Genomic DNA, 27,027 nt, shown 5'->3' with positions numbered 1-27,027 from the left:
ATCAGGCCCCTTTCCAAACTGCGTGCCGACCGCCGGCACCTCATCCCAATTCACGACGATAACAACAACAGTTATAGCAAGACCTTACAGACCACTCGGCAGATTTGCTCACGACTCTGCTGACACGGTGTCACTTTGCCCAACATGGACGCCAGCTACCTGTCGCAGCAGGTCAACACGATTATCGGCCAGCTGCATGGCCTCTTCGACGAGATAGGCGTCTCCAGTCACGAGCGTGAGCGCCGCGAAGAAGAGGTGAGCCTTCCTTTGAATCATGACTCGATATGTTTATCGGACTAGCTAGACCTCGTTGCTGACGTGCGTGTTCTCCGTTGCAGCTATTCGCTGCGCTGTCTGAAACTCTACACAATCATGTGCGGGGAGTCACAAATGAGAAGCGAGAAATGCTTGACGAGGCAAATCGCATCATCACCACAATCCGACAAATGGAAGCGTCGCTCGACGACAGCAAACCTCGCACATCCCACCCCTCTGACGACGGTGACCTCAAAGTCACGTACCCATTGTCTCGTTGTCTGATCGGGCTCAAGGAGAAGCACCAGCAGATCAGCAAGCTCCATCGTGAGCGCTTCGAGCAAGTCAACAGTAAGCTCGAGCAGAACCGCTGATGCACGTCCTCAAGTGCCACACACATGGGCTAACCATCATATATAGAGCTCGTCCAAGCTTTGGAGTCATACTCCTCACATCTAGAAGCAAGCTTTGTCAAGATCGCACTCCCGCCCGTGGGCCCCAACCAATCAATTCCGCCCACGTTCGACTTGTCACCTTCGTATGTGGACAAGCTCGACGATGAATTTACACGAGTGTACGAGGAGTACACGCGCCGCGTGGAGACGGTCAAGGCACTGGCGCAGAATACGATCCAGCTCTGGGCGGAGCTGGGCACGCCGCAAGCACAGACGGATGCCGCAATTGTGAAGTACTACCGAGATGCACCTGAGCAGCTTGGCCTCCACGAAGACGACATCGCGCGCCTGCGAAGCAAGAGGGACAAGCTGTCTGAAGAGAAGAAGAGCCGAGAGAAGCGCCTCAAGGACCTCAAGGTCGCGGTGGAGGCTCTCTGGGAAAAGCTTGGCGTCGAGGAGCCGGAGCGTAAGGCGTTCCTGAACGGCAACCGTGGCTGTGGCGTTAGGCAAATCAACGAGTTTGAGGATGAGCTCGGACGTCTCAACGAGCTCAAGAGACAAAACCTGCATGTCTTCGTTGAGGACGCCCGCTACAGGATACAGGAGCTCTGGGACGCCCTTTACTTCTCCGAAGACGAAATGCTCGACTTCACTCCTGCTTTCTCAGATGTCTACAGCGACGCACTCCTCGAGGCGCACGAGCGCGAGCTTGCCAGACTCGAGTCCCTGCGAGAACAGCGCGCTCCCACCTTGGCCCTGGTTGACAAGCACAAGACCCTCACACACGATCGAGATGAGCTTGCAAGCTCAAGTCAGGATGCATCTCGCCTCATGATGCGTGGCCAGAAAGGCGAGAAGCGGGATCCAGGCAAGCTGCTGAGGGAGGAGAAGATGCGCAAGAGGATTGCAAAGGAATTGCCAAAGGTCGCAGCCGAGCTTGCGAAAATCCTGACCAAGTACGAGGAAGAATATGGACGCCCGTTCCTCGTCCATGGCGAGCGGTATCTCGACTCGCTTGAGGTAGAGGCGCCACGGGCGGCAGCACCAGGTGCTCGGCCAAAGACCCCAGGTGTTCCTCCATCGGCGACTCGCCCGCAAAGAACGCCCGGACCTAGTCGGACCAACAGCAACGCCAGTCGCGCGGCTGCACCACCAGCCCGACCAAAAACTCCAGGTGCAGGTGCAGGTGGCACAATTCGAAAGCCGCAAGTCACCAGCCAGGCCCCCAAAGATCCCAAAGCCAGCCCATCGCGGATTCCAGCGCGCGTTCCACTGTCGAATCTGAAGCATGGCAACAACTCACCTGAACGGCCACGGCCAGAATCTCGCGCTGCCCCTGGCATGCTGCGTCAAGCGCCACCGTCTATGAGGGCGCCGCCGCCGAAAATGAGGGAGCTTGTGCCAGCACCAGGATTGGAAACCCCTGCGAACCCGTACCGAGGTACTGGTCTTACGTCCAGCATTGTCCGTCAGGTAGAGCCAGAAGATGTCTATGATGACCGTCACTCCAACAACAGCTACGAGCGCTCTTATCAGCGGCCGGAGTCCCACCGGTCGGTGCGGGCAGCATACCCTCAGGCACCACCACCGCGACAGATCTCAAACACGTCCACGGCGATATCGGGGTCAGAGAACTGGGAGACCTATGACGACAACTCTGAACCTGAGCCCGATGCATCTGATGCATATTATGCCAAGGTCCGTGCCGCAAGGAACAAGCGATTTACCCCCGACGACGAATACTCGAGGCCGCAGGCAGCGCAAGCCAAGAGGATACGAGGCATACCACCAGCCATGCATGCTGGTAATGGCATGGTTGACATTGAGGGCAACCGCATAATATCCGGCAGCGAGTGGACGGATGAGGACGCTTTCTGAGCGACGATATTACAACATACGATGCTGCGACGAGCTTAGACTATTGGGGTGCCCAACTGACTGTGGCACGTTGCACGACTTGATGTCTGCCATGTCAAACGAATGACGTCTTGTTTGGATATTATCTCATGAATGCCGGGAAAGCAAGTCTGCAGGCGTCTTGCTCTACCAACGGCTCATGAATACTCTTTCTCCCTGTGTACGCATCTTCGCAACATGCATTTTTGTCGACCTTTCACCTTCTACCCGCCATGTTCCATATTCCTGTCCTCTTCATTTTTTAGTTTTGTTTTGCGCACGGGGGCGGTGGCTTGTACTGGTTAAGAGATGAGTCCACTGGGCAAGGAATGACTCCATCCCGAGGAGCATTAAGCGGCGAAGGCTGGAGTGGATGCCCAATCCTTTCATTTTGCATCAAGGGCCGGGCATATGGCGTTATGGGCGCACTGCAGGAGAGGCTGCTTTATTCTGACTGGCCATAACACTCCGCTTGACTTCAGGCATAATTGACTCCATGTCCCTCCATCTGAGAACATATTTTCGTCTGTGGGTTTCGTGATACAAAACACGGCGGTCCGAGGCACTGGTCCGTCATTGATTGGTAGTCATCTTCATTTCAAGCACAATGGCCGAGGTCGAACTGATAGTCAGGTACGAAGTGGTTAGTCTGGTCTAGTCTGACTGCCTTTAGTACGCATTCGGCGCTTGACCAATCCAGACTGCTGACGCTGACCTGCGGGCTTTAGGCTGATGCTGCAGGACGTCTCCACCCACTGAAGTCATTGTCTCAGCCCCCCACAGACAGACAGCTCTACGGTGTTGAATGCTGCGAGGCCTTCATGGTGGACTGCTGCATCGTCTTCGTCCCGCAGAATAGTCACGTTAACAGTCCTCGAGGCAGACGGAGGAGACTACCTGGTTGTCCCCCAAACGTCAGACTTGGAGCGTGCCCGGGTGGGGCTAGTGGCTCTAATTATAGCTGTCGACAGGGCAGCGCCTGATTGCGGATGACGAAAGGCTGAGCTGGTTGCCTCCTTGTCACTTCCAGCATCAACAATTGGATTTCAGGGTCTACGTACGTACATCTTGACTTCCGCCCCGTATCCACGGCGAGCTCCAGACACCAGCGACCACTCGAACAGCCGCCATCTCCGCCTCCGCCAGCGCCTCGGCATCAATCCTATGCCATCCTCCACGGTTGACCTCTTTGTGGCCTCATGAGCGCTCCCGGGGCTCCGGCCCCTGGCAGGCTGTCGGCCACCAATACTGGCGACAACGGCGCATCCTACCGCACGGCGCTCCAGGGTGCCTCGCTTGCCTTCCAGCGCACTGGCCCTCGGCAGCCGGCGCAGCCGACGACGGGATCTTCTCGAGCAGCACCGGGTGCTGTCAACGAGGCCTGGCTTGCAGCCACCTCGTCGACGCAGACTCTCACGGGTGGGCGAGGATCTCCGACCCATCCGCGTTCTGGCCAGGTCAGCCGCAACGGCACGGGGACGAGCAGCCATGCGAACCAGCCCAGCGCCAGCGCGAACGGCTCGTACGACCACGACCACGGCTCCATCACTCCGCAACGACAATCCCACATCACGCAGGCGCTGACACCAAGTCATGGGGCATCGCTGTTGGCTCCGCCCGGAAAGTCCCCCGTGGCGGATGTCAAGTCGCCGTCCTTCATCGCCGCGACCCTCGCGGCGAGCAGATCCAACAGCCCGAGCCAGCGCCAGGCACAACCACACCCCGCAGCCCACAGCCAGTCCCAGCAGACGCCCCGGAGGCGCCGAATGGACAGCGTGGGAGCTCAGAATGCCAGTGCTACCAGCTCCTCGCTGAGCCTGGTCGGCGGGACGGACGAGTCGTCAATACCGTCAACCAATGCACTGATCTCCATGTTTGAGAAGGGGGACAACTATAGGGATCCCGTCAAGAAGTCGCACAGCCGGCATAATTCACAGACGACACCGTTGGCGGCCAGGCCACTGCTGCAGCCACAGACGCCCTCACGGGCGACCAGTCCTACGCTCAAGGGAAGCGCGTCGCCATCAAGACAGGCCAGTTCTATTGCCTGGCATAATTCGCCAACACCGCAGATGTCTGCCGCCCCGCGATCTCCCACCCTGAAGGAACCAGCAAGACTTTCTCACAAGAAGAAACCTCCCACTCCGCCCCCGGTCAGAAGCAAGACTGTCGGTGCTTCTGCGGGTGAAGGGACTCTGGGCGAAGCCAATGCGGACATGCGACGGCCGAAACCGCGCCCCTTGACACCACCGCCACGCACAGTCAGCAGGTCACAGACTGTGATAGTATCACCGCAACCGACGAGAGTTACCTCGCAGACACTGCTGTCCCAGGTACAACCAGAGCTAGGCGCCGTTGTGAAGAGTAGACCTGCACCACTGTACTCAAAGCCCAAGCCGGCGCAACCTCCGAAACTTAGTCCTGGTCTGCAGCGGGCGCCATTGAGTGTAAAGCCAAACGTCAACACTACCCATGCGACCGCAAAAGGGCCACGAAGGGCGTCAATGGCCTCCACGTCCTCGAACGACACATTCGTGTCAGCATCTTCAGCTCCTTCTCCGGGCCCCGACTCCCCTCGCCGTAGGTCCCGGCCGCCGACTCCTTCTCCACCCCGAGCAAGCAGTCCCTTGTCGACTGCCGGGATCCCGCCTCGATCGCAATCGCATATACCCCATGCCGGGCCACAACATCGTGCCTCTGAGGCCGCTCTGGACTCGCTGACCAGTGCCATTGTGGCTGGCTCGCTGGCATCCGCACGCGCCACACCTACTATCAAGGCAAGGACGCCGCCTCCGCCGCCTCCGCGGAAGCAGACTCCACGGTTGAAGAAGACGTTGCGCCAGCCGCCGTCCAAGTCTGATGACGAGACAAATGAGCAAAAGTACAAGAAGCACCGCATCCGGTCCAATAAGAAGCACTCGCATCACGAGGGGTCACGGAAACGGTGGCGGGACGAGATTACGGCAAGGGAGCGCAAGCGCTACGAGGGCGTCTGGGCGAGCAACCGCGGCCACTTGTTGCAGTCGCAGCACCACTCGCAACAGAGGTCTAACCCGGCGCAAGATGCCGACTCCATTGTCAATGTGGTGGCGCGGGACATCTGGTCACGCAGCCGCCTTCCATTTGACGAACTCGCCGAGGTTTGGGATCTTGTGGACCGTGATGGCCGCGGGGTGTTGGGCAAGACCGAGTTTGTTGTTGGCATGTGGCTGATTGACCAACGGCTTCGGGGCCGCAAGATCCCGCAGAAGGTGAGCGACAGCGTCTGGGGCAGTGCCAAGGGGTTCGAGGTTGTGGTGGGACATCCCTCGAGGTCGAAGCACAGGCGATGAAAGAGTACAAAAGTAGACCTAGAAACTTTAGACATGAACCAGATCAGGCCTCGCATCTGGCCAGAGTGCGGGAACATGACTGTCCAAAGGAATGCTTGATGCGCGGAGAAACCCGTCCGTCGTGAGCTCTGAAGAATGCGGATCGCTTCACCACTCTTAATTAATGATGGAAAACGTGAAAACACCACTCAGGATAGATCATCAATGCACGTTTCAATCCGGCGTTTCAGCGCTCGGGCATCCTGGTACGGGGGCGGTATGACGTAGGTCGTCCCCGATGAACTTTAGGAACACCCTGGCCAGCTGCGCACTGGGACAATATCGTAGGGAAAATTTTCCTCCAACGGCGAGTCTCGGAGTAGTTGAGGAAAGTGATGCATGTGCAGGAGTGCCAAGGGCGGCAGCGGCCCAAAAAGAAAAGGAAGTTGGGGCCATGTCTGGGTTGGAAAAATGGCAGGTGATGCCGTTTCCGGGATGGAAGGGCGGAGACGAGCGTGCCGTTTCTACTATGGTACGCAGTAAGCACCCTAGTTCTAGGCAGGCACCACCACCATGTCCGCCAAGCGGCGGGTGGGTCCGCAGGTGAAAGCTGTCGTCTTCCCGCCGGGTTCGTTGGAGCACTGGCCAGTGCGTGCCCAGGTGCCACTGCTTGTCGCATGCCATGCCTTAGTTACCACCTCCGCGACCCTTGCTCGGAGCTGGTTTCGCGACCACCAACCACCTCTGCGACCATCAGCAGTCACTGGCAGGAGTTGTTGTTGTTGTCAGATCACAACCCTATGCGCAGACTCACGACCGTCGCCTTGTACGCCCGGAACACACCCTCATCGCCTTCTCCGCCCCGCGCAGCTTGTGCCTTACATGCAGACGCACGCGCTGGCGTAGCTGCCCTCGCCGCGAGCAGCCCACACGAGCATCAAGAGCCCCTCCGCAGCCCCCGTTCAAGTTCGACCACCTCTTGAGTGCATCGCCCAACGGCGCTTCTCACCCGCCCAGTATGCTCGATAGAGCTGTCGGCACGCTGCTCGAGTTCACTCGCCGTATGTATTCTGCTACAAGACAAGCCCGTCGCGATACTACTATACCCAAACAGAAAGAGCTGACAGAGGTCCATTTCACATTTCCAGGGCGAGCCGAAGAAGAGACCGAGCCCGATGGTACGCACAACAATATCCAATGCCCCATGGCGACACCGTCTTCGGTGGTGTGGTCCTCGGGATCAGCGAGCTGACTGCTGTCCTCATACATACAGGCAAGAACTCATCCGACAAGGAGGTCCTGGCCTCATGGGCGCTCTGCATCGAGATAGTCCTCCTGATAGTTGCGTTCTTCACCAGCTACATGCTGCAGCAAAAGAAGGTCCAGGCCGTCCACGAAACCGTGATATCGATCTTTGCAGGTGAGTTCCCTTGGAACTCGTGTACGTGTTGGGAAATTTGCCAGGACTGACGAGAGCGAGTCCAGGCATGACGGTGGGCCTGATCATCCGAATCTCAAGCCCTTATTCCTTGCGCGACTTTGTCAGCTTTGACTACCAGATCTTCTTCAACTTGCTCCTGCCGCCCATCATTCTCAACTCCGGATACGAGCTTCACCAGGCCAATTTCTTCCGCAACATCGGCTCCATTATCACCTTCGCCTTCGCTGGCACTTTCCTCTCGGCTGTCGTGATCGGAACCCTGCTATGGCTATATACTCGGGTACCTCTCGAAGGTCTCGACCTCACGTTTGTTGAAGCGATCTCGGTCGGCGCGACATTATCAGCCACAGATCCGGTGACCATTCTGGCAATCTTCAACACCTACAAAGTAGACCCGAAGCTCTACACAGTCATTTTCGGAGAGGCCATTTTAAACGATGCGATTGCTATCGTCATGTTCGAAACTGCAAATAGCTATACAAAGGGCGACGCGAACTCGTATGGCCTCATCGACTTCTTCAAGGGCATTGGTACCTTCTTGGGTGTCTTTTTCGGAAGTTTGATCATCGGCGTTGTCATTGGTGTCGGCACTGCGCTCATGCTCAAACTCACCTATGTCCGGAGATATCCACAGATCGAAAGCTGTTTGGTCGTCCTGATTGCCTACGTCAGCTACTTCTTCTCGCAGGGCTTGAGAATGTCAGGTACGACATCCCTGTCACCCAATCATTTTGGTTGATCTCACCACTAACTTGGTTGCAGGAATCGTGTCTCTGCTGTTTTGCGGCATCACGCTCAAACACTATGCCTACTTCAACATGTCACGGAGGACACAGCTGAGCACGAAGTACTTCTTCCAGATTCTGGCGCAGCTGTCCGAGAATTTCATTTTTATCTATCTCGGACTTTCCCTATTCACCGACAACGACCTGCAGTTCCAGCCCCTGCTCATCATTGTCACCGTGGTGGCAGTTTGTGCCGCACGGTGGGTTGCCGTGTTCCCGCTGTCGAGAGCCATCAACTGGTTCCATCACTACCGCGCACGGCGCCGTGGTCAGACCATCAGCGACGAGCTGCCATACAGTTACCAAGCCATGCTCTTTTGGGCCGGCTTGCGTGGAGCTGTCGGTGTCGCCCTGGCTGCGCTTCTCACAGGCGAGAATTCGTATGCCTTGAAGGCTACGGTCCTGGTTGTGGTGGTGCTGACCGTCATTATTTTCGGCGGTACCACTGCCAGGATGTTGGAGATCCTTGGAATTCGTACCGGGGTTGTTGAGGAGGTTGACAGCGACGACGAGTTCGACATTGAGTCTGCGCCTTCAGGGCCATACTTCAAGCGCTCTGGTACAGGCGTCGGATACACTCCGCGCAGCGGCAGGAATCGGAATGGGTCACTGCGTATGCATAACGTGGATTCCGGGGCGAATGGAGATGGCAGCGGGCGATACGCTTCCGCGCAAGCCTCGTCTCAACAAGGGACGCGTCCTAGGAGCGGAAGCCGAAAAGGCTCGCTTGTTACGCCCGCCGACCAGGAACGTGCGGATCTGCTCGATCCTAATGGCAACATGTCGGATTCAGATCTGGGGAGTGACATCGACATCTCAGACTTGCCACCCCCAGCAAGGAGATCTGCGAGACGTTCGAGCCCACCAATCAGGTCGTCCGCTGGCGACTCTCGTCACACCCACCATGCGGACGAAAACGTTTTCAACTATCCAACATCGGGCCATCGCGATGCAGCGCCCGTGTCTGCCAGCGCTGCTATCCGGCAATTGTTTACAGCAGAAGATCCGCAAGCGCTGCTGCGTCAGCTCGATGAGGAATTCATCAAGCCGAAATTGCTTCTTGGCAGTGGTCCTCCTGGAGGCAGAAGTCACGACGATGGCGGTGGTGCAGGACCTAGTTGAGTTGCGTTTAAAGGGCGCTGTATATAGCTTTTTGTTTGGGCGGCCTTAAGCAATACCTTTTGTGCTCCAAATAGAATCGTTGCATTTATTTATTGTTGCCACATCGGGCCGGGCCGTCAATTCATTCATGAAGTTGCACATGCTAGTGAGCAGAGACTGATGAAAGTAGGACATGTTGTATATGAGCTGCCAACGCAGCTCTCCCTCTGAGGGTAAGGGCACGTATTCGTCATACCTCCCGCAGCATCGGCGTATGTCACAACCAAACTACCGCTCCGATCTTGTGATACATGCATCCGTTCACACAGTGTCTTTGACGTCAGGCTCGGGATCCTGGACCTCATCTGCTTCATCCTCATCCTCATCCTCCTCTCCACCGTCTTCTGCATCGCCATCAGCAGCCGCAATCTCCACGTCCTCCTCCTTCTCCTCCTCCTCAGCATCATCCTCCCCGATCGTGCTGAGGGGCACGTCCTTTCCATCGCCGGCACCCACGACCACCAGCGAGGATGCTTCGCCGCCGCCGCCGCCGCCGCCCTCGGCGTCCAGAAGACCGCGCTCCGCACGGAGCTGCTTGACCTTGGCGTTGGTCATCTCGAAGACGTACTGTCCGAGGTGCTCGATGCCCTCCATGACAGCCTCCGCAGCGGTGGACGCGGGAACCACGGCGTCCGAGGAGGAGGAGGAGGCGGCATCCTCGAGCGGCGCGTGCGGACGCTGAGTGGGGAACATTTCCCCCGTGACCAGAGCCAGCTTGTCGGGACGCTGGAGCAGCAGGTCGAAAGCTGGCCGGAGTTCGTAACACGCCTCGAAGATCTCGCGGCGGCCGAGGATGTACAGGCCCAGTCGGGCGCGAGAAAGAGCGACCGTGAGACGCCGCACGTCGCGGAGGTATCCGACGCGGGATGTGCGTGTCATGGACAGGATGACATCTGGCAAAAAAGGTTGTGAGTTAGTCATCGACCTGTGAATTTTTGATCAGGGACTTGATATGAGGGGGAGCTGTTGAACCTACAGTCGTTCTGTTCGCCTTGGTACCTGTCGACGGTCGTTACGATCTTGGGCAAACCGAAGATGGGATTCTTCGCACATCTGTGGTTGAGGACGTCCTTGATGAGGGCACGCTGACCTGCATAAGTCGCCAATATGCTGACCTTGGAGGCTGGGTAGCCCAAAAGTCGCATGTACTGGTAGATGGCGACGGCGTATTCCGCCTCGCCCAGGTTTTGGATGAAGTGCGGCGTTGGCTCCGTCTCGCCCTTTCCTTTGTAGTCAGGCACATTGATGAATTGGTAGTCGTACTTGAAGCCAGCATTGGCGGCCTTGAACTCCTCTGCATTTTCCACATGCGGGAGATTTCCCAGGTTCGGGTACCTCCACTGATAGAGTGCTGCAATCGACGGCCTGGCACGACCTTGCTGATCGAGCGTGATGACCGGTATACCCAAGCGGACGAACCGCGAAAACAGCGACTGCTCCAAGTTCGCATAGTGGCGGAAGGCAAGACTCTGGATGACTGGCGAGTTCTGGTAGTGATCACCGCACAAGACCACGCGCTGCAATGCCATCTGCCCGTCTTTGGGTTTCTGCATGGCGAGAGGAATGAAATTCTCAACCTCCGTAATCTGTGCGGCTTCCTCCATGACCACATTATCGTAGTGGAAGCCCAGTGACGCAATCTCGCTTCTCCGCATCGCGGCATGTGTCGAAGTCATGGCTACGATCCTAGCTTCGTTGGTGAGCAAGTAGTTGGCCTTGTCGCGGTCTCGGCGCAGAATCTCGAACGGCAACACGTCTTCGAGCTCAGAAAACATCTTGGAGATGTGATGGTAGCAGCCGTTAGCAATATCCAGAATTGTGTCTCGGTCGCCGTCCAAGGGGAAGAGAGGCTGGGGCGCGTCCGAGAAGTAGGTGGTGAATGGAAAGACATCGACGATCGTGGCTGGTGTGACGTCAACAGCCTGGGTGGCTTCCGTGAATTTGGTCCAGGCAGGCCGAATGTAGACAGAGTTGAAATAACCTGCGGTCTCGGCCGAGTTTCCATGAGCCCCTGGAGCACCAATGCTTGCCGCAAGCCGGTTGACTTCTCGAAGGTACCTGTCACGGATTTCCAAAAACGATTCCACACGGCCGTGCTTGCTGAAGCTCGATTCTGTGCTCAACTCCTCTTCCCCATGCCCTAGACGAAGCAAGTGTCTCTCGTCAATGTCAAGGGCTACAATCTTGGCGAATAATTGATTGAGGGCCTGATTTGAGTGTGCAATCAAGAGCGTTCGTTGCTCAGGGAAGTTGTGGTAGATGTTGTTGATGATTTGTGTCGCCACGTCTGTCTTTCCCGTGCCTGGAGGCCCGACTACCACCGTTAAGCCAGGTTGTGATCCTGACATAATAGCATCAATCTGTGCCGGGGTAAATCGTACAGAGTTGAGCCTGGGAGCGTCGATGGGGTAAGGTCCAGTGTTCGGTGGCTTGTAGGTGGAGACCTTGTAGTTCTGAGCTTCAACAGTAAGGGCTGGAGGCTCTACGTCCCTCCTCCTCTTTCGGGACGGCTTTGGAGTGGACTCTTCTACGGGTATGTCCACAGATTCGAGGACATAAGGCGGGCCAAAACTCCCAGACATGTCCTCACTTGGCTCAATGGTCTTGCCTGGCAGTCCCTCGATAAGATGCTGCCAATCAAGGAAGGTGTCTCGAAAATCAATTCTTGAAACCTTGTTGGCCAGATGCTTGTAGGTCGCACCGGCGGGATCGCCATAGCCCAGGAAGTTCTCGTGAAGCCAGGATGCTAGTGGGACTTCAGACAAGACTAGGCTGCGGATTGAGTCCAAGACGGGCTTGAAATTGTTCTCACGGCCACTTCTTCGCACAACAAGATTGATTCGTTCGTAGACATCCGGTTTCCCTCTGGCTGTGCGCTCCTGGTCGTGCAAAAACGTCGCCGCATCGAGTTTGAGCTGGATGCGTCGGGAGTGTGAGCGGCTTTGGCCGTTGTAGTAGGCTGATGGATCGCGAATCTGCTTTCCTTTGTCATCCATGACCTCTATCACCTCGGCTGCGCGAACAGAAACGAGACCAAGCTTTTGCGCCTCTGATGTATACCGAGCCGTGTTACTTGAGACCGACCTCTGTGACGAGGCATCTACAGCCACAAGAAAGACTACGTCGTCAGGACGCAGGGTGTCCCAGTCCCGCCGCACATTTTCCGCGAGTCGGCGAACATCAAGGCTGATCTCAGCTCGCACGGCTGAAGGAATGTCCTCGCCAACGAGTGCGGGCACAACTTCGACGATAGAAGGCTTCTGGATGGGCAGCGCCATCCTGGAGAATCCGGAGAAAGTGGTCTCTCCACTTCGTTTCGATTCCGGCCGCAGGCGCTTCAGAGCACTGTCGATGTCTTTTCGAATACCGTAGAACGCTTCGCACCTGTAGAGAACGAATGCTCTCCACAGGAAGTCACCCACGGACAAGTACTGTAACTTCAATTTCGGCAAAGCTAGTGGCTGAGAGCCATCATATTCATCCGCTCGTAGGATGCTCGAGGCATAGAGATCTTCTTCCGTCGGTAAAATGCTCAGCTGCCGAGCACTCTCCTGGAATGGAGCACGCTTCTCAAATGTGGACAGGAGGACCTCCATCAGAACGACTCGATTCACGGAAATTGCGACCGACTGTGGAAACTCTGTCCTTAGCTGGAGTACCCGAGCGAGCTCCACAAGTTCAGCGTCGGTAAGCGGCGCGAGCAAACTTGCGAGCTCAGAGCGCTTGTCGATTGCGGCATAGTTTGAGAGTGCAAGCACTGTGAGCTTGTCCTTGAAGTGCCGTAATGCAGCGCGCTGGAGCTTCGCAAGCTCCGCGCAGTGTCGGCCGTAAGTCTCGGACAAGTTGAATTGGGCTCCAGTTTGGTCGTCCACGGGGAAATACATGTAATGGCTGAACAGTCCGTACTGTTCCCTGATAAGCCCATTGGATTCATCATTGTATAATGGCGACAGCTTCAAGAGTGGCAGCGCGTGAAGGTCCTTGAACAGAGCATTGACATATCGCCTCGTGGGAAGCTGACTCAACAAGTCGGACATGAATTCGAGGAATCGTTGGCAGTATAACAAGGTCTCAGGACTGGCATTCCCTTTGTGGACCATCTTCAAGAAATCGAGAGTCAATGTGTACAGCCAGGACCGCTCAAACCGCAGCCGCGCTTTCGACGTGTCGTCCGAAGAATCATATCGCTTGCCGGAAGCCTTCCATGCCTTCTTCGTTTGGGCAGTCTGGTTGATGAGTGCATCCCGCTTCGTTTCGGTCGAAATATTGTGCCAGATTGCGATAGACACAAGAGGCGCGCATTCCTTGCGGACACTTGCCAGATCAAGGCTTTGGAAGGCATGGATGATGAAGCAGACGAGGTGTGTGCGCAACACCACAGAAAGTGATCCGTCCAGGCAGAGGGATAATATGCGTCGAAAGAGACTGCTGAAGTCTATTGGGCGCGACTCGAAGAGCGACCACGTCGCCAGACGCTCACGCGCCTTGACATTTGTTAAAAGCGCGAGAAGAAGGACGTGATTGTTGGATGCGTCTTCTGAATAGCCAGGCCAGAGGTAACTTTCGAGTGTCTGTAGTCCTTCCAAGGTGACAAGGGATTTGTAGGGGAAAGAGTCTTTCTCCAGAACTGCCCAGATATCCTTGTTCACCACATCATTCTTGACTTTTGTCTTTGCCGTCGATTTGCTCGGCTTCAGCCAATGCTTGTTGGCGAGCTTGGCAAAGTCGTTCTCGCCCTCGAGGTCGGCGACGGTTGGGCGGCTATTCGAGGCAGCAGGAGCATCGTGGGATTTGGAGGCGGCACCACTCCGCAGGCGCTTAACGGTGGGCATGTCGCATGCGCGAATACTGTGTATCGAGAGATCGAGACGGAGCAGGGTGCTGCCAGTTCCACGGGGGGAGGACGACTGGGTAGAAACCGAGGGCTACCGCATGGGCGTGTTCGTGTTCGAGCGTTGTCCAGGTTCGGCGCAGTCGCACAATGAATTGAACATACACCGAGAGGCCCAGTTGCGCGATGTTTGCAGACGCCAGGCACTGCAAACAACGTATGGGTCGTGGCGCGTCGTTCAGGCTGGTGTTGCGACTCGAATATGGTGGCCCGAGAAGTGTGATGCCGCACCATGTAAGTGCACTCTACTGGCGCCTGTATGCCCAGTGTTTTTTCGTGGAGCTTGAGGCGCGTGCTCAGTGAGCTCCAGCAGTCCTTGGAGCTAGCGCTGGACGACAATCTGAGGTCCGTGCCGGTTAGTTGCATAACATCAAATGGCCACTCCGCGCAGAGCATTTTGACCCCAACTTCATATCCACGCAGTGTTCTTGCTGAAACCAGTCCTGGTTGAATTTTGCCATTGAAGTCTGTCCGTGTCATTACCCCCGAGCCGAGGGGGCTTGGGCTTAATCCTCCAATGCAGAAAACGTAGAGGACGTGGCTGTCATTGCACCATCATGTGAAGCAAACGCCCCTGGAAAAGCCTACGCGGCCCGGGAACACGATGGCACCCATCTCGCGGTGGTATCACTTGGGCTCTTGCAAGTCTGGCCTTTTCATTCATTCGTGGTCGAGACCAACTCATGATGCCCGGTGTGGGATTCTCCGGATCTCGACTTACACGGCGTGATGCTTATCGGACGCTTATCGGACGCGCGTGGGTGCGAGCCGAGCGTTGTCGCAAGCGCAGCGCATTGCCATAGCAAGCAGCACCTCCAGGGAGTCAAGTGTTTTCATTTCCAGGTCACACTTCCGGGCAACACGACCACACACTTCTGCGAGCACAAGCCGTTGGAGCAAACAACAAAGCCCTTGCGTTCCTCGGGCCAGACGACACAAGCCTTCATGCACCGCCTTGCTTCGGATTCCACATCACGCCGCTCGTCTCAGTTGTGCCCATGAGCCCACACCTTCCTCGCCGGCCCTCAACGCGCCTTTGAGGAGAGCTTGCCGGAGAGCCTGCCTGCACGGAGCCTGCCGCCATGCCTTCTGCAATCGACAGCGAGCCTAGGGTCGCGCAGGTCTCGAGCGTCGCCACGCTCCTGAACGAGGCACTCGCGCACGCCCGGCTTGTCAAACCGTCGACCTCGATCGAGCCGGCGTTGACAGAGAGCAACTTTGAAGGCCTACTGGCAGCTCTGCCACAAATCTTTGCAGACTCGGATTCTGTCGCATCATCATCGGACAAGGCTCGCCAGTTCGCCATTGTTGAGACAGCAGCACGCAATCTGTTCAGCAGTCTCGTTGTGAGTTCCACTGTCTCCGGCACGCCCAATCCTCTTTTCCTGTCACCAGATGCTAACTGTCCGAGGTCGGAAGGCAAACACCCAGATAGACGCTCCTGAGTTCGTGCAAGTCTGGAACTTTTTCGACATTCTGTGCGTCCTCTCCGATAACGAACAATGCGACCCTGCACTGCTTTGCTGGCTCGTGGAGGAGCTTCTGGATGCACAGACCATTGATGGGTGCCGGAGGATATTCGACTACCTCGAATCGCGCAGGGAGCGCATAATAGCCAAAAACCTCAAACAGAAGCATCTTGTGATACTCAGAACCTGCAATGAGCTGCTGCGGAGGCTGTCCCGCGCCGAGGACGCAGCCTTCTGCGGACGAGTGTTTATCTTCATGTTTCAGAGTTTCTCCCTCGGAGACCGCAGTTCTGTCAACCTACGGGGAGAATATCATGTCGACAATGTCACGGCCTACGAGGCTATACCCGAGAAGAACGGACTCGCCAACGACGAGATGGAAGTGGATGAACCCAGTTCCGATAACCAGACAGAGAAGGAGGATAGGGAATCTGTAAAGCCAGGGCCGAAGGCAGTCTCATTCGATGCAAAGAACAAGCCCGCTTCTGAGAAGCCCCTTGACACAGACGGCCTCTACCCGGTATTCTGGTCGTTACAGCATCACTTCAGTCAGCCTTTGACACTATTCGACACGGCCGAGTTCGCAAAGTTTCAGGCCGCTTTAGGAACCACCCTCACAGCCTTCGAAACAGTCGACAAGATGCAACGATCCACAAAATCGTCAGATGAGACCAGAACAATGGCACAGAAGCGGAAACATCCAGAATCGGCAGAAGAAAGAGACGGTAGCACTTACAACCCGAAATATCTGACTAGTAGAGATCTTTTCGATTTGGAGGTTCGTGTCGCCAGCATCATCCTCTTGGCTAATGTCAATGACTGACCTTTTCAGATTGGCGATCTTTATTTCCGACGGCATATTCTAATTCAAGCTCTGATTGTCATGGAGTTTCTGGCTTCTCTCACACCACAAGCAAAGGCAAAGATTTCTGGAATCAAGGCGCCAAATAAATCTGTAGTCTATGCAGACCACACCCTCGGAGAGGAAGACGTAAGCAGAACGTCAATCCCTGCGCTCCGATCTATTCTCACTAATAGCTGTACCAGGCAAAATGGGTTCGAGCCATGAAGGAACGCATTACTAGCTATTTGCAGGCCGGACCGGACGGTTACTTCTTCTTCCGAGTCGTCGAAAGCGTGCTTTCCCGAGACAAAGGATGGGTGCGCTGGAAAATTGAGAGTTGCCCTCCCATTGAGCGTCCTGCAGTCACCCCGACAGAGTTTCGCGAGGCCATGGACGGTGCACGGAGACTGGCTACGAACAAACGACTTCGACCAACACCGATGGGTGCTCTCGATTTGAACTTCCTTCAGGAGGAAGATGGCGAGGCGGCCTTGGAGAGACTGAAAGATGCAGCAAGGTGGAAACTGCCTGACCTGGATAAATTCAGGGATAAGATCGCATCAGACGATCTCGATCTTAGCTTCGCAAGCTCCGAAAAAGAGAAGGCAGATGTTCTGGAGCTCAAAGCCAGCAAGACCTGGAGAGCGTTCCGCCTAGCCCGACGGGAGAAGCTCGCGAACCTGGATCATGTGGAAGAGTGGCAAAAAGTTGACGCCATATTCGAAGATCTGCAGTCTCTAGAAGGGAGAGACGCCAATGAGGACGAGGAGAAGGATCCGTTGCCTGAAGACAGTCAACCTGTTATCATTGTCGTGCCCCAAGGACTTGACTCTGCAGCTCTAACAAGCCACCTCATGGAGCTGAAGAGGGGCGTCTTTGAACGGGTCGTGCAACACACCACAAGAAGTGCACTGGAGGGCGAGGTGCACGGCAAGGACTTCCACTTTGTCGACATGAAGGCGTTCAACCAGATTCTCGATGGCGATTATTTTCTGGAAACAATAAGCCGCGATGGGCACGAGTACGGGACCAACCGGAAGCTTGCCGACGCTCTCATGGAGGCCAGCAAGGTGCCCATAATTGAGCTGGACCGAGAGGTAAGTGCAGCATATCCCGCCAACACATGCCGCGTCAAGACGACTGACCAAGTGTTTGCTGTCTAGCGCGCAAGCAATGCAAAAGACATGGGCTATCGAGCTCGCTACGTATTCGTGGCGCCCTCGAATGTCGAAGATCTGGAGAGCCTCATCAAGACGGGTGGTATTGACGACGACACAAGAATACAGGGACTCGTGAAAGCCGCCCAGACAGATGTGGAGCACTCGAAGACGGAAGGATTCTATGATATGGTGATAAGTCACGCAAGCACGGAAGACGCGGCCAAGGAGCTGGAGGCGTTCATCTACGGTACCACGGTGGAGGCCAGTGACGGTGCGAATGGCGTCGATGAGATCGGCGCCGTTCCGAATGGGACTGAGGAAGACGCCACGATGGGCGAAAGCGAGGCAGCGCCAGTGGCAGATGAGACGCCACACGATTCTGGCGAGGCTCAAGAACCGCCAGCGTCTCAAGCGTGATAGCCAAGTTGGGCTTTGGAAAGCGTCTTGCGGTCGGCATACCTTTACTTGCAACGAAAATATAAAGACGCTGCAAGGCAGTTGCAAACTCCACATCACTTAGAAAAGTCAGCCATGCACTCTTTCGATCATGGTTAACAAATCGCAAACGGGCTGACCACCCGAGGCTTTATGTGAGAAATGGACCAGGCTATGAACGCCCAAGAGTACCAACCAGTGAACTGGAAATACAAGGAGGGGAAATAGACAGGGCGGCACGAGGCGGGGAAAAAAACCACTCGCCTCCCTTCCACGGCAGGAGATGATAGAACGGCAAAAGAGAAGAAAGTTTCCATCTCCGAATCGGGGAATCGAACCCCGGGCTTGACGGGACATTTCAGCCGGATGTACTGAGTCATACACAGGCAGGAGATGAGAGCGTCAAATGTTAGCCACTACACCAATTCGGATACCATTTGTTGAACTTAGACGTGCTTGTACTAAATCATGATCATGAGGTGGGGAAATCGCGAAAGAAAAAGGAAAGTGGGTACGTCGCTGGAAGCGTGATGGGGAGCCCTCAAGGGTTTAGACCCTGAAGCCCAGAAGGCGAGGATTTGGTGAGTGGGGCAGACAGAGCAACTCGTGCAAACATGGAATGGTGCTGGCGATGCTTGGAGAGCTGATTGTGTTTGACGTGGGCTGGCTGGGGCGGCTTCCAGCGAAGAGAAGAATCGCTGTGGAAGACGGGATGTCGGGAGTTCGCCTTGCTACCTTGTAATGTAGTGCAAAGGTCCATACAAGTAAGCACGTCACTGAGACCAGGTCTTGGAGGTTTTTCTGTGCGGGGTCGTTGTTCTGCTGGTGTTGGCAGCAGAATCGGACTGTCTAAAGTGCAACGTGGGAAAGGCTACAAAAAGTGCAGCGAGTATATCAGATGTGGGAAACAAATCAGTCATATCAGGGTTGTAGTTGGAACCCAGGCTAATGCGCTGAGTGGTTATAGCGGTCCCATACGTAAATTAGGATTCACAGGGCCAGCTGACTAGCCACTCAGAGCGCCAGGTGTAGCGAAAGGGCGATTGTTGCAGAATCCCAGATGCATGGCTCTTGAAGAATGGGGCTGCAGCCTCTGTCGAAGTTGCGAGGGGCTTCGGTTGCATGGGTACTGATATCATCCTGCATAAAGAGGGGGACTCGAAGAAAGTGCAAAGCCCAGCTGCGGACAGGATGATAAACTTGTTTCGTCGCGTGTACCAGAGTATGGCGGAGAGTGACTTGCCAGGCCAGATCGAGAAACGTTCATGACCAACAGCTGGGCATTTTCCCCATTATGCCAAAGTGCCCCAAGGCTTCTTACTCTGCCAATGAATAGGAACGAGATTGCAAGCAAGGCCCTTCGCCTGGGTGAAAGAGCAAGCCGCATCAGCCACGCCTGTATGACTCAACAGAGGTCAGCATGGAAGTCAGCTGTGACTACTCTCTTGGGAGTCTCGCCCTGACTGTCCTGTCCATCTACTCAGCGTAGGTGTTACGATGGTCATCGACAGCCACCGTCATGCGAGTTTGCCCATGCCCGGAGTTGAGCAGCTTAAAGCCGACTAATGATGAGTCCGTGTGTTCCGACAGCACCATCCCATAAGGATGGATTTGACGTTCTTCGTATTCTTGGTCACAAAATCTCAACCCAAAATAGATTGAATTGGTGTTTCAATGCCCTCTAGTGAGGCGTGCGGGCAGTCCCTGATGCTTGTCGCGTACTCAAAAGTCGATGCCAGTTTGCCGCCACTTGCGGCTGGGGACCACCGAATTTGCCCAACGGCACCAAGCCGTGGATGGCATTCGCCCAGGCCAATCACCAAGCAACGTCATTGGGGGGCAGAGCCAATCACCTCTGGCCTTGTTGAGTCATTGTGATTTAGCGCTGTGGACGTCCGATATGGCAGGGAGGGATGGATCCAATCCTGGCACAGCTCGCCTAGCTGCTTAGAGTTGTCCAGACTTTCCTGGGCGGATGTGCGTGGAGCTTGACTCAACTGACGCGACATCACGGACACTTTGCCGTCATGCCCAACAGCACGCTCGCGTGCCCAGCTCACAGATAGGGATGGAAGTGGCGAGTGAGCAACGCAAATACACCTTTGTGGGAAATTGCCGGGCCAGCAATGCTAGGCCCTTATCAGCATTAATTAGCAAGCGGCGTAACAGCCCGCGGCAGGCTTCCGGACTTCCAGAATTGTGAGACCCCAAGTGAGCCAAGGTTAGTCGGGCACGGGGTCTCAAGTGCCCAAAGATGGTGGCACGCGTGGGCGCAGCAGATTGGCGTGCGGCGCACGAGGTCGTCCGTGTCTCACTGGCAATTTGAGGGACGGAAGTTGTTTCTAGGCTCCCAAGCAAGTGTCTGTCTCCTGGTCGAGGCTGATGCGGCTCGGGGCAAACACGGCGGGGCCGTCTTGGGCTTATTACAGTTGCCACGTGCAGTCCTGCGCGTGTCAAACGCGAGTCGAGCCAGGCAATCTCAGCCCTGACCAACACGAGGGCCAGACTGATTGCGACAATCACAGCCAGGAGTGGTGTTGCTTGGGGGAACCCGGGAAAATGGGAACGTGCCCTTCCCCAACCTTGGAAGTCAGGGAGTAGGCATTGAACATAGGGGTATTATCAAGGGCCGAGGCCACCAGATTACCATCGCATTCTACATTCTGATGGTCGAGCGCTGCAAGGCCACCGTCGGCGGAGGGGCTCCAGTGCTGTTGCTTTGGACGGGCGTGATTGAGGAGCGAGTTGGGTTATGGCGCCGGCAGACATGTGGCGAGTGTGGAAGAAAAGGTGGTCATATTTTCTACGCTTACTTTGGGATCGCGAAGTGTTTTGGGTGCCTGGTTTGCGTGTGCCTTGAAGTTGGATTCTCAAGTCATAACTATCCGAGGGCCAACAACAGCACTGGGCCTTCCTTGCTGGCCACGTCCGATGTGCCGTAGCACTGGCAGGCAGGCAGGCAGGCAGGCAGGCAGACAGTGAGCAATCGAATCATCATTTCTTGTTCTGAGAGACCGCCCACGTCCAGCACTACTGCTTCCACGGCCGGCTGGCTGGCTGGGTCCCACAATTGCTGGTGCCCCATCATCCACACCCACACGCCGCCTCCCACTTTACGCTAACTGACCTGGCTGCACGTTGGGCTGTTGCTCACCAAGGGCAAGCCCAGTGCTGCCGCGCTCACCCTGGCCGTCCCTCGTTCTCCCGCTGCCGCTCACTCACCCACCCACCCACCCACCACCGCCGCCCTCTCTCTCCCACGCTCGCACACAGCGAGGCGCACCGCACCCTGCCTGCACAGAAAAAAATTTACGCCTCCAGGCCGTAGTCCACTTTTCCTCCCTTCCCACCATCACCACCACCCATCCGAGTGACGACCTCAGAACCACGTCTTCTGAAGGTCAACCCGCGCCTCCGAACCCCTCCCCTTGATCCTCGCCATCAAGGACGGATTCATCAGTCTCCTCGCCGTGCACCTCTGCGTTCGAGAGAAGACCGCCTCGCCTCGCCCAGTCTCTGCCGCCCACAGTGACTTCCGCGACCCAGCTCCTCTCCCCATCTGTCTGACCGAGCTGTGCCTCCGCCAGGACACCACGGATCCCGCGACGACGCTCTTTTAATCAACCGTTTCGATTCGATTCTTTCGCACGTCGGTCTCTTTGCGCTCGTCGGCGCCACCCCCTCGTGTTCTTTTAATACTTCGACTGTCCGTCCCAGCGAACAGTCTCCTTTGAGCAGACTCGGATTTGACATTCGACCTGTCTTGTTCGTGCTCTCGTCCAACTGTCCCGACTCGCTTGTCTCGAGACACATATGACGTCCGCCTTCAGCCAGCAGAACTCAGCTCCCGTGCCCAGTAGCTCTGCCATCAACCCCGCCACGCCGTCCTACGCTTCTGCTGCCGGAGCAGCCAAGAAGCCAGTGTCGACGCCTGTCGTGGCAACCGAATCTTCTGCCGCTGTGCCACAACATGCAAAGTCGTCTTCCAACACGCCTCTGAACGGCCGGCCATCCATCATGCCTGCTGTCCCCTCCGTCCCTACGGCAACCCCTGCCGTTGCCCACGGCACTTCCAGTGCCAACGGCGAATCTCACGCTCGCAAGCCATCGGTAACCCTCTCCAACGGCCCTAGTGGCGCATCGGCTCCCAAGAATATTCAGTTCGGCTTCCAGGACTCTCCCGCTGCGTCCCACAGCTCGCCGCAGCCTGGTTCTGCTCCGATCGCCATCCCTGGTGGCAACCCCCGTGTCACATCGCCCCAAAACTCCCCATCTCCAATTCCTCAGCCGTCTGCAACCGGCGGTGGCCGTCCTCCTTCCGGTGCCCCTCCTGGCAGTGCGATGACATTTGGTAGCTTCGGCGGAGAGGGAGATGTAAGTACTGCGCTTGGTTGTTTCTTGAGAGCGTTGTCCACCTCTACCTCTTCAGCATCGCCTCCGACCTAAACGGTCGCCGGTTTCCCCTTCTATTGTTGTCCTTTACTGACGTAACTCTCGCAGCGACCACACATGCGGACAGCTTCTGCTTCGCAGGACCCCAACGCCCTTGCATCTCACGCCTCACCCCACATGCGCCGAAGCTCTAGCCACAGCCACAATGACATGGCTTCGCAACAGATCCCGCCCCAGCCTGGCATGGGCCGTGGTGGTTTCCCTGGCGCTGGTCGTGGCCGTGGCAACTTTAACAGCTACAACCAACCTAACATGGGCTATCCTCCGGGACCAAACTTCGGCCGTGGTGCTCCGAGCCAGGGTCGCGGTGGCATGCCGCCGAACTTCAACCCTGGCAACCGCCAGCAGCCTCCTTTCGGGACTCCGCCTCAAGCACACAGAAGCCCCGCGATGAACCCTGCCATGCCTCACCAACAGCCTCCGAATGTCCCGCCGAACAACATGCCCGGCTTCTACTACCCGCCCCCGCCGATGGGCCCGACTCAAGTACCTCAAGTAATTCCCCCCTCCCTTTCCTCTCAATTCTCGCGTCAGTACAAACATGTCCGAAGTGGCAAGAAAAAGCCTCTGAAACGTGGGCCTGATCGTTCGCATTACCGGGATGATCCAGCGACCTGGCATCATGCGGATCCAGTGCCATACGTTGCGCACTCTGACAAGCGTTGGGATGCCGCCAACAATCTGGACAGATGTCAGGACCGAGCGGTCCTGCATCGTGAGAGTACTCGAAACCTACCTGAGCGCTTCCATGAGGTTTTCATGCCGGCTCAGCAACCACTTCTACCATACTCTAACAAGATTGAGCTTGACCTTTCACCAGAGAGTGGCAACTTTGACAGAATGCTGACAGCTACCAAGCAGAATTACTATCAGGCGCCCTACTACGATCCTAACATGCGCGGTACGATGCAGATGGGAGGATACCCAGGCTATCCCATGATGCACGGACAGGGCTCGCCTGCGCCCGCTTTCCAGCAACCTTATGGGCAGGGTCCTTACAACCCGCCTGGAGGCCAGCCTATGTCCCGACAGGGTTCTCAGGTATCTACACATGAGCACCGGCCCGCTTCAAGCGCAAGCCAGGGTCCCCCGCCTAGCCAAGGCACCCCTCAGATGCACCATGCCCAGATCAAGCCGGCGATCGTGTCATCGCCGCAGCAGTTCACACGCCCACCCAAGAAGAGTGCCGCTCTTATTATCAAGAACCCTCAAGGTGAGACTGTGGATCTCGCACACCTCAAGGCCCCAGCTTCGCCAGCGCCCAGCACGCAACAGTCGAAGACTCCTCCGGTAGTAGCGTCGACTCCTCCGCCTCCTGTGACTGCTTCCAAGGCACCCAGCCATGCTCGCACTGAGAGCACTGGCACGACAAAGACTGCCGAGGAAGTGCGCAACGAGTTCAAGGAGAAGATGAAGCAAGCGGCCATGGCTGATAAGGCCAAGGATGAAGAAGCTGCCAAGGCCAAGGAGGCAGAAGCTGCCGCCGAGAAGGCCGCGGCTGAGGAGAAAGCCAAGGCTGAAGAAGCCGCCCGGGTCGCGGAGGAGGAGAAGGCCAAAGCCGACGCTGCCAAGAAGGAAGAGCCTGAACCTGCTGCCAAAGAGCCCGCCAAGGCTGAGGAGACTGAGGAAGAAGAGCTCGAGCGCATCATCCGCGAGATGGAAGAGGCCGACGCGAAGCGCGAGGCCGAGGAGGAGGAACGTCGTGCCAAGCGTAAGGTCGAGGATGAAGAGAAGAAGAAGAAGGAGGAAGAGGAGCGCAAGGCCAACGCCGCAGCCAACGACCAAAAGTTGCGTGACGCGGAGGCTGAGATGGAGCGTCTTGAAGAAGAGCGAGAGGCCAAGCGCCGGGCTCAAGGCTCGGTCGATGTGCACGCCCTGCTCAAGGGTGACGCTGACAAGCCTAGCGAGCCTTCGACTGACGAGGCTGCGGACAAGCTTGCCAAGCTCTCCATTGACGACAAGTCGACCCCGGCAGCAACAGCCAAGCCTGGGCCTGTTGGGCGTGGCAACAAACCTGCTGCACTCAACCTGGCTCCTCTGAAAACGAACTCGATCGAGCCCCCACAGCCCAGTGCTGCTTTACAGTCGCTCAAGACTGCGAGACTTCTGGATACCATCAAGACGGACATATACCCTGCTGGTATCCAGTCCCCGAACCCAGCATTGAACGCTGCAGTTTCTCGCAAGGGTACTTCCTTCAAATACGATCCTTCTTTCCTTTTGCAATTCAAGAGCGTGTTCACTGAGCAGCCGTCTCTGGACTTCAATCAGCAAGTCAAGACGCTCATTGGCGATGGAGACGGCGGCCGTTCTGCCTCTGCCAGAACGCCTGCTGGCTCTGGACGGCAGCCCAGCAAGGGTGGCCTTGGCTTCCCGATGGGAGGATTTCCTCAGCCAGCACGCACGCTACCTCCCGGCACTACCTCCGAGCAGCGTTTGGCTATGACCTCAGGAACCATGCCCCGACCACCAGTCCCGGGTCCTATGCAAAGCTTCCAGCGACCGGGTGGCGCATTCCCCAGCTCCATGTCGGGTCGTTCTGGTTCCGGCTCGATGGGATCGCACAGCGGTAGGCAAGGAAGCAAGGGCGGTGGCCGCAACCCGAGCAAGCAACACAACCATAAGCAGGAAGCTCAGGCAGCTAAGACCATGCCGCTCACTGCTGGTAAACCTATTGAGGCACTTACGCTTTCCTCCACTGGCTGGAAGCCCACAAGCATCGGCAAGCCAATTGCCGCTAGCGCGGTGAAGGAGGGCGAGCTTATGGATCCCGCCATGGTGCAACGCAAGGTCAAGGCCGCCTTGAACAAGATGACCCCAGAGAACTTTGACAAGATCTCGGACCAAATCCTCACCATTGCTGCGCAGTCGAAGGAGGAGACGGATGGCAGGACACTGCGACAGGTCATCCAGCTCACCTTCGAGAAGGCCACAGATGAGGCCCACTGGGCTTCCATGTATGCCAAGTTCTGTAAGCGCATGCTGGAGACTATGAGCCCAGAAATCCGCGACGAAAGCATCATCGACCGCCAAGGTCAGGTCGTCAGTGGTGGCAATCTGTTCAGAAAATACTTGCTCAACAGATGTCAGGAAGAGTTCGAGCGCGGCTGGAAGACCAACCTCCCTGAGCCTAAGGAGACTGATGGTGACAAAAAGTCAATGGAAGCCGCCATGCTGTCCGATGAGTACTATATTGCGGCAGCGTTGAAGCGCCGTGGTCTGGGTCTTGTTCAGTTCATCGGTGAGCTCTATAAGCTTGGTATGCTGACTGAGCGCATCATGCACGAATGTGTCAAGAAGCTCGTCGACTACAACGGTGTGCCCGACGAGGCTGAGATTGAGTCCCTCTCCAAGCTTCTTCGTACAATCGGTGGCAACCTCGACGCAACCGAGAAGGGTCGTGTCATGATGGATGTTTACTTTGTTCGTATCCAGGGCATGATCGATCATCCGGAGATCAACAGCCGTCTGAAGTTCATGCTCATGGACATTGTCGATCTCCGCAGGGCCAATTGGCACTCCAAAGAGGCCAACAAGGGTCCGAAGACACTGGAGGAGGTCCGCGCCGAGGCAGAGGCCGCGGCTGCCGCGAAGGCTGCTGAGGCAGCTCGCTCCAACACGCGTGGTGGTCCTGGTCGACCTCAACTTGGACGTGGCGACGCCAGAGGCTATTCTTCCGGCTTCCCGCAAACGGCCCCGAACCAAATTGGCATGGACGACCTACGGCGCTTGAAGGGTGGTGCCAACCGTACTTCGAGTTCCGGCATGACCTTGGGTCCCATGAACTCTATGCTGAACTCCCGGAGCAACAGCGGCAGAAGGTTGGGATCAGCCATGACACGGGGCAACGAGGACTCTGCCGCGTCTTCGCGCAACGGCACTCCCCCTGTCACGCAGAAGAGCACCAATGCCTTCGAGTAAGTTGACGCTTTCTTCTGCAAATGATGTTTCCGTGCAGTTTGCTGACAGTTCATTGACAGGGCTTTGGCTGGTCTGGATACGGAACACCCGACATCGCCTCCCTCGACTGCCGCTTCCCCCGCCTTGGCTAAAGTAGCTCCCGAGGCTGCCGGCGGGAAGGAGAGCAGCTAGATCCGCACCTCTTGATCCTGGCCTCTTATTCTTGCGCTTCGGTCAGCGTGGCATCGTTTGGCGTGTCCTACAGACGGCCGCATTTGCATTTCAGGGTTTGAGGGTTCTGAAAAGAAGCCTTGCAAAAAGTTTACAGGCTTTCCTTTACTATGCATGATACCTCATCGAAATAGATTTTCCTACGGCTTGCCGCTAGAAAGACGTCTCAGTCAAAATACCTTGGTGTTTTCGTCCGCGGATGACGGAGCTTTCATAGTCCCTGGTGGCAAACACTCGAACACCCCCGGGACTTCCTGGACGCGATACGAGCATCTACCGGTCTCGGCTGACCATAAACATCCCACACAGTGGTACGCATCATGTGGAGGAAAAGTTATCGCCTTTTGTTCACGATCTGCATTTGGCAATATCTTGGCGTTCCTCGTTTTCTCTCTTTCTGA

At 56.4% G+C, this 27,027-nt stretch overlaps 5 protein-coding genes and 1 non-coding gene across 6 annotated transcripts; 4 read left to right on the top strand and 2 right to left on the bottom strand.

Annotated features, from left to right (window-relative positions):
• Positions 1-144: 144 nt before the first annotated feature.
• B0I36DRAFT_234058 (microtubule associated protein-domain-containing protein) lies at positions 145-2,528 on the top strand (the record flags this gene model as incomplete). The annotated part of the gene is made up of 3 exons (XM_046149269.1): positions 145-255; positions 339-606; positions 676-2,528. 3 exons carry the CDS (start codon positions 145-147, stop codon positions 2,526-2,528), a joined length of 2,232 nt encoding a protein of 743 aa, XP_046019071.1.
• A 4,070-nt stretch (positions 2,529-6,598) lies between these two features.
• B0I36DRAFT_260524 (Sodium/hydrogen exchanger family-domain-containing protein) lies at positions 6,599-9,330 on the top strand. The gene is made up of 5 exons (XM_046151125.1): positions 6,599-6,918; positions 7,006-7,035; positions 7,131-7,277; positions 7,343-8,002; positions 8,061-9,330. Exons 1-5 carry the CDS (start codon positions 6,876-6,878, stop codon positions 9,203-9,205), a joined length of 2,025 nt encoding a protein of 674 aa, XP_046019070.1. The 5' UTR covers positions 6,599-6,875; the 3' UTR covers positions 9,206-9,330.
• A 1-nt stretch (position 9,331) lies between these two features.
• Positions 9,332-14,245, bottom strand: B0I36DRAFT_260520 (uncharacterized protein). The gene is made up of 2 exons (XM_046151124.1): positions 10,221-14,245; positions 9,332-10,137 (listed from the first exon to the last, which is right to left on the bottom strand). The coding sequence occupies exons 1-2, from the start codon at positions 14,074-14,076 to the stop codon at positions 9,506-9,508; spliced, it is 4,488 nt and encodes a 1,495-aa protein (XP_046019069.1). The 5' UTR covers positions 14,077-14,245; the 3' UTR covers positions 9,332-9,505.
• A 704-nt stretch (positions 14,246-14,949) lies between these two features.
• Positions 14,950-18,475, top strand: B0I36DRAFT_311946 (THO complex subunit 1 transcription elongation factor-domain-containing protein). Its single transcript, XM_046152437.1, has 5 exons — positions 14,950-15,481; positions 15,555-16,382; positions 16,437-16,595; positions 16,652-17,545; positions 17,612-18,475. Exons 1-5 carry the CDS (start codon positions 15,218-15,220, stop codon positions 18,023-18,025), a joined length of 2,559 nt encoding a protein of 852 aa, XP_046019068.1. The 5' UTR covers positions 14,950-15,217; the 3' UTR covers positions 18,026-18,475.
• B0I36DRAFT_t11 lies at positions 18,361-18,474 on the bottom strand. Its single transcript has one exon. It is a non-coding gene; the product is annotated as a tRNA-Glu (tRNA).
• A 4,959-nt stretch (positions 18,476-23,434) lies between the features above and the next one.
• On the top strand, positions 23,435-26,587 carry B0I36DRAFT_234723 (uncharacterized protein; the record flags this gene model as incomplete). The annotated part of the gene is made up of 2 exons (XM_046149341.1): positions 23,435-26,412; positions 26,476-26,587. 2 exons carry the CDS (start codon positions 23,435-23,437, stop codon positions 26,585-26,587), a joined length of 3,090 nt encoding a protein of 1,029 aa, XP_046019067.1.
• Between the last annotated feature and the right edge of the window lie 440 nt (positions 26,588-27,027).

The sequence above is a fragment of the Microdochium trichocladiopsis genome (assembly GCF_020744255.1).
Source record: "Microdochium trichocladiopsis strain MPI-CAGE-CH-0230 chromosome Unknown B0I36scaffold_1, whole genome shotgun sequence".
NCBI classification, from domain to species: domain Eukaryota; kingdom Fungi; phylum Ascomycota; class Sordariomycetes; order Xylariales; family Microdochiaceae; genus Microdochium; species Microdochium trichocladiopsis.
Note: the sequence above shows the minus strand (reverse complement) of the source record. Positions and strands in the feature narration are given on the sequence as shown.

Bases quoted from the DNA above. Each gene is read 5' to 3' on its own strand.
- B0I36DRAFT_260520 (XM_046151124.1), bottom strand. From the start codon at position 14,076: ATGCCCACCGTTAAGCGCCTGCGGAGTGGTGCCGCCTCCAAATCCCAC. The intron at 10,138-10,220 runs GTAGGTTCAACA...CTTTTTTGCCAG, and splicing joins CCAAGGCGAACAGAACGACT to ATGTCATCCTGTCCATGACA.
- B0I36DRAFT_311946 (XM_046152437.1), top strand. From the start codon at position 15,218: ATGCCTTCTGCAATCGACAGCGAGCCTAGGGTCGCGCAGGTCTCGAGC. The intron at 15,482-15,554 runs GTGAGTTCCACT...CGAGGTCGGAAG, and splicing joins ATCTGTTCAGCAGTCTCGTT to GCAAACACCCAGATAGACGC. The intron at 16,383-16,436 runs GTTCGTGTCGCC...TGACCTTTTCAG, and splicing joins GAGATCTTTTCGATTTGGAG to ATTGGCGATCTTTATTTCCG.
- B0I36DRAFT_260524 (XM_046151125.1), top strand. From the start codon at position 6,876: ATGCTCGATAGAGCTGTCGGCACGCTGCTCGAGTTCACTCGCC. The intron at 7,036-7,130 runs GTACGCACAACA...TCATACATACAG, and splicing joins AGAAGAGACCGAGCCCGATG to GCAAGAACTCATCCGACAAG. The intron at 8,003-8,060 runs GTACGACATCCC...ACTTGGTTGCAG, and splicing joins GCAGGGCTTGAGAATGTCAG to GAATCGTGTCTCTGCTGTTT.